Source organism: Trichechus manatus, unplaced genomic scaffold (genome assembly GCF_000243295.1).
Source record: "Trichechus manatus latirostris isolate Lorelei unplaced genomic scaffold, TriManLat1.0 scaffold00253, whole genome shotgun sequence".
Taxonomy (NCBI): Eukaryota; Metazoa; Chordata; class Mammalia; order Sirenia; family Trichechidae; genus Trichechus; species Trichechus manatus.
In genome coordinates, this window is record NW_004444189.1 from 1553567 (window position 1) to 1564231 (window position 10665).

Genomic DNA, 10665 nt, shown 5'->3' on the forward strand with positions numbered 1-10665 from the left:
CTACGTGTATTTTCACCATAAAAAAAGGTTGAGAAGTTAGAGGGTTGACATGTTGTGGGGTTGTTAAACAATGTCATAAAACAATATGTGTACTATGAGAAACTATTTGTTCTGTAAGCCTTCACCTGAAGTACAATAAAAAAAATAAAAAATAAAAAGTCACAGCTCTCCATTTATTATTATTGACAGTAGCAGAAATATTGTTAGTAATAATGCAAACATTTATTAGATGGGCTTCATAGATCTTTACAATATCACTAGGTGCAGTTAAGATACTGTGTTTCCTACTAAATATATCAACCCTAGTTCCTGTTTGGAGTCCTTGGGTGGCTCAAACCAGTAACCACTTGACTACGCCTCTGAGAGGCTGGCGCCACCCAAAGGCACCTCGGAAGACATGCCTGACGATCTGTTTCTGAAAGGTCACAGCCTTAAAAACTCTATGGAGCAGTTCTACTCTGCACACACGGGGTCGCCATGAGTCAGAATTGACTTGTCAGCAGCTAACAACAACAACAGCCCAGGTGGCGAAAGTGGTGTAAAGATTACAGCCAAGAAAACCCTATGGAGCAGTTCTGCTCGGTAACACATAGGGTCGCCATGAACCGGGGGCCGACTTGATGGCAGCTAACAGCAGTAGTTGTCACTCTAAAGTGCCTTTTCACAAATATCTACAGTGTATGATCTTACACATATATTTAAATGGAAGACTTTTGACTGAGCCCATGTCCTAAGTATCCATGCTTGTCTGACCTTGGCTACTTTGAGTTCTTTGGATTCCAGTTGTCAGGTGTTTGCTTACTTTTCATTCCACCTGGAAACACTGTGCCTCCCAGACTGTTTCACGGAGTCCTGATTTGTATGCTTTACAGCTTCTGGAGCTCTGGTGGTGCAGTGGTTAAGCACTTGTCTGCTAACCAAAAGGTCGGCAGTTTGAATCCACCAGCAGCTCCTTGGAACCCCTATGGGGCAGTTCTACTCTGTCCTATAAGGTTACTATGAGTCTGAATTGACTCAATGGCAGTGAGTTTTAATGCGTTGGTCATATGACTGAGGATCATGTAGCAAGTCCACTTGTTGCTAAAGAACCTCTTTGGTTCAGTGTTTGGACCATGCTGGCCAGATGATCATAGGCCCAGGTCAGTCCTCAGTGGACCTGGGTTCCAACAGGGTCTCCACACAGGGATCATTCACAGACAGACACCACCAGGCCAGGTCCCATGTCTCTCTCCACACCCCCTGCAGAATCAGTCTACTGACAGTGTAGTGTGGGAGAAGAGCATGGTCACTGGAGTCACACAGACCTGGCTGCGATGTCATCCTTTGCCACTTACTCCCTGTGTAAACTTGGATGAAATGTTTAATTTCTCTGAGCCTGTTTTCTTATATGTAAAATGGATGAGATGTGTACTTTTCAGGAATATTGTGAGAATTAAATTTGATTCCCTGTGTGAAAAACACATAGGCCTATGTCTGACATCTAGTAAGAATTCAATGAATGTATTAAAGAAAAAAAAAAAAAGTTAGAATTGGAAAATGAGGAGCCCCCTATGGACTGCTGTTGGAAAAGGCCAAACAAGCCCATCTCTTCCATTACTCCAAACAAATAGCATCATCTGCTAACTCCTGCCCATACTCATAAAATGTTATTTAATATTCTGAAGAGGCATCTTTAAACTGCGCAACTATTTTCCTATTCAAGCTTCTAGGTGCAACAGACAAACTCATATAAATTCAAAATATTTTAATCCAAATAAATGAAAACTACTTGCTAATCACATGACTCTTAGCTGGATGTTGTGCTAAAGGAATTTTGGAGTCCTTCATCCTAGCCTTGAAACTTAAAATCCAAGGCCAAGCAATGCTACTGTGATCAAACACAAAGGACACTGAGCTAAAAGGAAAACCTCTGAGAGAGGGCAAGAAGCAAACCATCTCCCACCCCCACCCCACCCATGTACCGAAGAAGGAGGCTGGCATGCCCCTGGTGGTAGACTCCCCTCAAGACCCTCTTGGGAAAAAACAACTATAGTCTAGGGTAGGAATTCAATATACATTCCCCAGATCCATGGTACTTCCCCAACAACACCAGTATGGCGGCTATGAGGATGAGCCTCAAAGACCGCCAGTTGCTGGGAACTTAAGTGACCAAGGGCTCCAGCTGCTGTGCTCTGAAATCCGTTGCCTCAAGGCCACGCTTCCCACTTCTCAATCATTGGTTGGGAGCACTAGGCCCTTCCTGGGAAGCAAGAGACTACTCTGACTGCTGGTTTTGGCTCAAGGCCTCCCTGACGGCCCTGCTGAAACTTCCTTAGACTGCGCCCTATCTAAAATGCATCCCCCAAATTTTCTTCCTTCTCTCCTTCACTTGGGGTCTGACAGCACTCTCAGCCTTCTTCATCTCCCTCCCCATTTTTTTCTCAGTTTTATTTTCTCCAATAAAATCCTTGTATATTTAACCCCATCTTGGTGTCTGCTTCTCAGAGGACCAGACTAATACAAACAGCACTTCACCTATATTTCTAACGATTATCTGAGGTTTCCAAATGAGTTCTACTTACGTATGCTCTTATGAAGATGAGGAGAACTCCATAGAACAGAAGTATGAAGAGAGAAGCAAATAGCACTCCATTTAGCAAGGTAAAATCCCACTGAGGAAAAATAAACATCACAAAAACAACTCAATTATTACCTATAAGGAATTTGGGGATGTTTAGAGATGCATCTTACACACTATAGATAGATACTGACCCATTCTCTAATCATTTACCCTGGCCAGTTCAGAGAACCATGGAAATATATTAGCCCAACCACTGAAAAATGGTACATGAAAAAAAAAAGTGTTATATTGACTGGGATTTGCTTCTAGAGGGAGAAGAGAGTAGAAGTATAGATGAAATGACAATAGCCATGAGTCGATAATTTTTGAAACTGGGTAATGGGTACATGGAGTTTTATTATTCTGTTTTATTTTCATATTTGTATGAAATTTCCCCTTATAATAAAAAAGGTACATTGAATAAGTAGGACATAAATTTGTAAGTATAGTATGATCATAATTATCCATATTTTTAAAAGCATGTGCACAGGAAACATTAATGGAATGAAATATACAAAGATATTAACTGGGTGACTTTTTCCCATTTGCATGCATATATTTCAATGAAAAATATATAGTAAGCTTTCAAAAATTTGTTAATGATTCTTTTGTAATTTTGCGATTTATTAAGGTGCTTTTTTGTTTTTTCCTTTATAAATCAATGACCCAAATCAGCCTGGGACAGATTAAGATTTTTTAAACAAAGGAGATATTCACCTTCTGGCCTGAAAAAAATTGATCACGCCAAACAGAATAGCCTTGAATTCAAGACATTTTCTCATAAGAGTGTTTTCCTAACTCCCTTCTCCTCCTGGGTGGCACAAGTGGTTAAGCACTCCATTACTAACCAAAAGGTTGGTGGTTTGAATCCACCCAGCAGCACCTGGGAAGAAAGGCCTGGCGATCTACTTCCTAAAGATCACAGCCACTGAAAACCCTATGGAGCACAGTTCTACTCTGACACACATGAGGTTGCCATGAGTCAGAGTTGACTTGACGGCAACCAGTTGTTGTTGGTGGTCGTACTTCCTACCCTTATCAATCCAAAATCCATTGCTGTCAAGTTGATTCCAACTCGTAGCAACCTATAGGACAGGGTAGAACTGCCCCAAAGGGTTTCCAAGGAGCAGCTGGTGGATTCAAACTGCCAGCCTTTAGGTTAGCAGCCAAACTCTTAACTACCACGCCACCAGGGCTTCTTATTGATGGAATAATCTAAAACACTGGTTCTTCCAGTGTGGTTCTCAGGCTGGAAGCATCAGCACCTGAGAAATGCAAATTATTGCCCCACCACCACCACACACACACCCTTACTGCTGCAGAAAACCCTGGGGTGGGGCCCAGCAGTCTATTTTAAGAAGCCCTCCAGGTGATTCTGATGCACACTAACTTTTGTCTAGAGCTGTGGCTTAGTGGTTAAGTTCCATGGCTGCTAACCGAAAGGTTGGCAGTTTGAATCCACCAGGCGCTCCTTGGAAACTCTGTGGGGCAGTTCTACTCTGTCCTGTAGGAATGCTATGAGTTGGAATTGACTTGATGGCAACGGGTTTGGATTAGTGTGTGTGTGTGCGCGTGCGTGTTTTCAATAGAGTAGTCACTAGTCACATGGGCTATCGAGCACTTGAAATGTGGCTAGTCCAAACTGAGATGTGCTATAAATGTAACATACACACTGGACTTCAAAAATTTACTTTGAAAAAATGTAAAATATCTCATTAATATTTTATTATATTGATTATATATTGGAACGATAATACTTTGGATTAAAAAAACAACCAAACCAGTTGCCATCAAGTCAATTCCAATTCATGGCTACCCCATGTGTGTCAGGGTAGAACTGTGCTCCATAGGGTTTTCATTAGCTGTGATCTTTTGGAAGCAGATTGCCAGGGCTTTCTTTCAAGGAGCCTCTGAGTGGGTTAGAACTGCCAGCCTTTTGGAGGTGGCAGTGGGGGAGATGACTGGTGAGGTGAAGTCAGCGACAGAGCCCTGTCGGCTCCGACCAGGCCCAAGAGAGAGCAATTTCTGAGTCATGCCAGTGGTGGACGTCAGCATCAGAGACCCACAGAGCACACAGTGACTAGAGGATTCAGGCAGCTGTGGTTCTGGAACATCAATGGGCCATAGGGTGATGGTACCCTTGCCACAGTTTCTGTCCCTGGCCAGTGCCATGAGCCCACACAACCCACACCTTCATCCCAATTCCCCCACCTTAGAGAGCAGGAGGCTGAGAGACTGAGCATTTTTTATCCACATGACACTATCACCAGCCCAAAAGAATTGTTTAAATTATGGGATCAGATTAAATTTAAACCAAACAGACATTTAGTTCATTTCCACCTTCCCGCCGCTAAGTGGAGAGCTGGAGCTCAGGAGGAAACTCAGCTTCACTGTGGACCTACACTTCCTCTGCAGCCCGTGGTTGTGGTGGGAGTGAATTCTGCAACCCTCACCCCATAACTTAGTCAGAAAAAAGAACTGTTGTCTAATGAACATTAGTTCAGCTGCCTTTCAGTCATCGATGTAAAGCATAATAACTGGAACCATCATTAAAATACTTTGCAATGTGATATTCATTCCACTGAACCCGGTCCATAGGTCACCTGTGCCTTAAAATACTAAAAAGTACTGCCATTTTAGAAGATTTTAAATGGCCCTAAATAAATCTATGCATTCATCAGAGGCCCACCTCACTCATTAACCAGTTGCCGTCAAGTCGATTCTGACCCCTGAAGACCCTATGTGTGTTGCAGTAGAACTATACTCCATAGGGTTTTCAATGGCTGGGTTTTTAGAAGTAGGTCGCCAGGCCTGTCTTCCCAGGCACCTCGGGGTGGACTCGAACCTCCAACCTTTCAGTTAGCAACCAAGCATGTTAACTATTTGCACCACCCAGGGACTTTCCTCACTCATTGCAGAGAGGCCTATCTGGCTGGTTTCTAACATATGACCAGCTAAGAGATGGCAGATAGTGATCTGATAATGAAATTAGAATTGAATCTCTAACTTTTGATAAATTTGACTAATTATTTAGTAGACCTTTCTGCCACTCTGATGCTTTTTCCTTTTTCCATGAAGAAAAGGCCAAAATTCTGCATCTGTATGACAAACAATTATGATGTATGCCAAACAATGCAGATAACAATGTAAGTTATTACTGACTAAGGAAAGCCCATTATTTACTAGAGGAAAATGCTCAGAACTGAAAGAATGGGCTGCTGATAATAACTCAAGGCACGGTATAATGGGAAAGGGGGAGAGTGCTGATACATTGCAGGGACTGCAACCAATGTCACAAAAAAAATTCTGTATAAATTTTTGAATGAGGAAAAAAAAATCTCAAGGCACATCTATCTTACGGTAGGAGACTCAAAATTAAAAAGGAATAGTCCCACATTATATGATATTTCCTGGGAAACCTTGGCACTTTTGATCCCTGGTGAACCGTACAACTTGTTAATTTTTAAGCTCCCTCTATCAGTCAGGGGCTCAGCAGGAACAGATGGGACACTCAAATAGGACACTTAGAAGAGGGTTTATTTATAAACGAACTCTATACAAAGTGTTCCTGTAGGGGAACCATAAGGGGCAGTGCAGTAACCTCGACTAGGAGCAAGAGAGCTATTACCACCCCTAGGCCCAAGGGAAAGGAGCCCCGTTGGCCCAAGGATTAAGCGATCGGCTGCTAACCAAAATGTCAGGCAATATGCTTCCCTTAAATTTAAAAAAAAAAAAAAACATTGCTGACAAGTTGATTCCGACTCATAGGGACCCTATAGGACAGAGCGGAACTGCCCCATAGAGTTTCCAAGGTGGATTCAACTGCCGCCCTTTTGGTTAACAGTCATAACTCTTAACCACTGCACCACCAGGGCCCTGCCTATTAGATTACAGCCTAGGAAATCCTACGGTGCAGTTCTACTCTGTCCTTAGGGTCACTATGAATCAGAATTGACTCAACAGCACACAACAGCAGGCCCAAGGAAGAGGAGAGGGAGCAGTTACTGGAACCCAGAAGGAGATAATTGTATTGAGTTGGCTGCCTTGAGATGAGCAGCAAATTTTAATTAAGGAACACAGCTAGCCCAAGAGGAACTTGTTGGGAGGACACCATGGAAATAAGTATCCCTACCTCTCTCCTCCTTCCCTGTAATCTCTGGCTAGGGGTCCCCACTGGTCAAACCCAATGGGAAGCCAGCGGCAAGACAACCATGGATGTGAGGTCCACAGGACAACAGAGAGCAGGGAGGAGGCGCAGAGGAAGATATCTCAGTACCTCCTTTGTGACGGAAATCTGCTTCAGTGATACGTACTTTTGTTTGTACAGCAAATAAAGTGAGCGCTAACGTCACCAGAGCTGTGGCTCCTGTTGCCCATAACACTTCCTCGGCATTATAGAAACTAAAACCAGAGACTGTGGTTACTATTCAAATACACTTAAAGAAAAGCATACAAACAAAGGAAATGTGTATCACAGACTTACACTGATACGGCTCCTAGCAGCAGCCCTTGAAGAATTGTCTAAAAACAAAATTCACAATAAATCAGAAGCTGATTCCTGAGGTATGAGGCACAAGCACAGACTGGGAGGAGATGATGTAAGGCCTGTGAGTCAATGCAGGTCTAAGGAGCAATGGCGAGTATGCACCGCCATAGTGCACAAAGCTACAGGGTGGTTGTCAGAAGTAGAATAACAACATTTCCTTAACATTCTCCCAAAAAATGACAAGAGCAAATTCTTTTGTTGGTAAAATTTTCTTAGAACACAATGGTGACTTTCAACATATTCAGTGAATTAAATGTGTATTAATTCTGAACGTGGAAACCATATTTTCATTAATCATATGGGGCCATCCGCATAGTATCAGGGCAGGATATGCTATTTCTCCTAGTGCTTTACCAACAGTTTCACTACTGGCCGTTTCTATAGTGTCTGGGTGAGAATAAAATACTTCTTCTAAGACCTCAGACATGGGAGGAGAATTGAGAACTTCTCAGTGCCAGGAGATGGGACTGGAGGGCAATTACCCACAGAGCATGGAGCTGGACCTGTAGGTGCCAACCGAGGGCTAGGAGGCGGCTACGTGAAGCTGTGTGAGGGCCTGGGCCAGGGCTGGAGAGTTCCCATTGTCCAAAAGATGCTGGGATCTGGGCCTGTACGGGCAGAGTGCAGCATAAGTGAGAGGCAGGGCTGAGAGCCAGCAGGCAGTCCAGCTGGAGGATAAGGCCAAGAAAGGTAATGAGGATGTGCTCTGGCCCGCCCTCAGGACTGGGGACAGCAGGCACAGCGAATGGGAACTACAGTGAGCACTGGTTACAGGGCCTGAAGAAATGCCTGAGCGATTCAGATGCTCGGTCAGAGGCAAATCCAGAGACTTGGCTGACCTGCTGATCCATGAGGAGAGCCAGGAAAGAATCCTGCAGACTCAGGGAGTAAAACTGAGCAGGCACATCCTACCCGAAATACCAGAACTGCTAGAGGGGCTTGAACTTCAGCTAGCCAGCTACGCACAGAATCAAAAGACTGGAGAAGAATTAGAATCCAGGGAAGTCCTGGGTTGCCTCTCTGGATTTCCCAAATCCAATGGATAATTGCCCAATTCTCTACTTTGTTAAGCTTAGCTAAGTAGGCTGTCTTTATTTCCATTGTAAGAAAAGATGTATTTATTCAAGTCACACAAAAGGCTTTAATAAAGTGCTTGCTTCCAATCTGCCTCTCAAGATTAATTTTCATCCTCTTCTACTAGCTCAGTTGCTTCATATTTCTCCGTTTTTGGCAGCACATGAAAAAGCAGCTCTGTGTGTGTATGCGTGCGTGTGTGTGTGTGTGTGTGTGTGTGTGTGTGAAAGAGGGGGAGAGAATGAGGAAACTGGTTTCAAGCTGGAAATCGTCTTTCAGTTTGTGAAAGAGTAGGAAAGTGAGTAACAAGATGACTTAGAAGTCAAACCTGCCCGATGACTTCAAGAGCTCAGAGCATGGACTCAAGGGGCCAGAATCCTACAGGGCACATGCTATCTTCAGTGAATGTGTTTTACTTGTTTCCGTCAATTCATCTTCTGAAATGGTTTTCTTCACATATTCCCTCACCCTTGGGGAAGACATTGAATCTAGAAAATATAACTAATGCTTTGCCCCTCTAGAATATGTCTTCTCTTAAATTGTTATCTGCTCTGGGGTAAACTGCTTTGAGGCAAAAAGCTCCCAACAAGTTTTATTTCTTTTTATAATAAACATGAAAATTTTAAAAATGAAATATTCAAAAGTGTCTGGAAAAAATAGTTCCTTCCCCCTACCTGGTGGCTTCTGCTTCCAGATGTCAGTGCTCTGTCAGTGCAGGAAAGGAGGCCCCACTTGCTCACCTGGGCAATATCCAGGTGATAAGGAATGTCCCTCAATGCTCTGGCAGCTGAGAAAATGCCCAATTATGGGAACCATAGAGCCAGTCTTCTCCAGCCTTGGGAGAAGGCTATTCTCCCCAACATACAAATCACAATGGATGCTGGACCATATGGATGCTAAGAATCTCGTCATTGGTCATGTGTCCTTCCTTGGTTTGGCCACCAGGAAGCTCAGAACCAAGTCTGGGATCACCACACTGACGTATATAGGACTTGGAGCATTTTGTGCACTAATTTAACCAACCTAGTTGTCTGCTCTTATTTTTCCTTCTGTCCGATTTCCCCATCAATTTATCTTCTTATATGAGGGATATTTCTATAAGTTACTTCAAATCTGATTTGGAACCAGACAAGGAATAAATCAATTGGTAAATAAATATTTTTTATATGAAACCGTGGTCAACACTGCTTGGGAGGAAACGCAAACTCTGCTTAAAAGAATCATTTGTGGACACAATCCTGAATCACACTGGGGTTGTTCTGGATTTTCCCAAGAGGAGCAAAATGCCGTAGGAGTTACTATCAGTGTACTTCAGAGAGACCGCTGCCTCCAGCAAGCGAGAGGTTTGGTCTGACCCGGGGAAGTGGGAGAAAGAGAGTCAGAACAGGGGGGATGCTGACGAGTCCCTGAGGAGGAGCCCTGTGGCCGTCCCAGGAGCTGAGCCCTAGGTTGGGATGGGGGTGAAATGATAGAAATCCAAACAGGCTCAGGAAATCTGGGTGCGCCAGTTACCTGCCGATAGCTGGCAAGATCCTGGGGTTCCCATGGGTAGCCCAGAGAGGAACTGTCTGTAAAATGGGGAGCCATGCAGTTTCCTGTGGCCCAGAGTAGCCTGAATGACAGAAAATGGGCAAGGCAGATGTGATGAGGCCTTGTAGGTAGAGGCTTCGGACTACCAGGAACCATAACAGGGATAAATGAGGTCAGCTAAGGACCAGAACCCTCCTGCTCCCAACTCTCTGGCACTGGAAAAGCCCTCCTGAACTGAGATGCAAGTTGGGGAAACAGGGGAGAACCTAAACTCAGAGAATGTTCCTGTCCCCAGTGGGCCTTGAAATAGAAATTAAGTACATTTTAGGAAAATTAAGAAAATGACGTTTCTTCACATGAACTACATAAATGTGGAACGCACTATTTAAAGAAATGTGTTTGTTGAACAAGACAGAGGTCCACCAACAGTTAGATTAACTGTTCCTGAAATGTAACCCAGACATGGGAGTGGGACCCCCTGTAGCCTTAATAGAGGCAAGTTGGCCGGCATAAAGCAGTAGTCCAGGATCCCCAAATCCTCCAGTTCACTAAGAGGGCGTGGCTACTATCTCACAAGTAAATGTATTACATCATCACAACCAGAATTCAGCCAAGGGAATGTCTCACAAATATTTTCTATCTGTATTATTCCACAGGAAGAATTTCCACAATAAAAGGAACAAATCTAATAATGTGACAAAAACATATTATAGAGGTGAGCTAGCATGCGTGTTAACAAGGTTTACTTACAAACAATCCCAGGAGAATGTAATTTGCAGGCACCTGGCGACGAATATGCCCACAGCAAGCCAGTACAAAAAGTATAACAAAAAACACTGGCCTGAAGAATAATTTAAAACCTTGTGTTATTTACTTCCAATGACTACATTATGTGATATATGTTATATAACATTAT

The 10665-nt window shown here is 43.5% G+C and overlaps 1 protein-coding gene across 1 annotated transcript in view; it reads right to left on the minus strand.

The window, feature by feature from the left end:
- LOC101353020 (protein lifeguard 1) overlaps positions 1-10665 on the minus strand; it is a 26565-nt gene that overhangs the window by 8000 nt on the left and 7900 nt on the right. Inside the window, exons 3-6 of the mRNA XM_012559492.2 lie at positions 10500-10590; positions 7083-7120; positions 6913-7000; positions 2562-2651 (exon numbers count right to left, since the gene is read on the minus strand). Of these exons, the coding sequence (XP_012414946.1) occupies positions 2562-2651; positions 6913-7000; positions 7083-7120; positions 10500-10590 (307 nt within the window). The remainder of the gene's footprint in view (positions 1-2561; positions 2652-6912; positions 7001-7082; positions 7121-10499; positions 10591-10665) is intronic.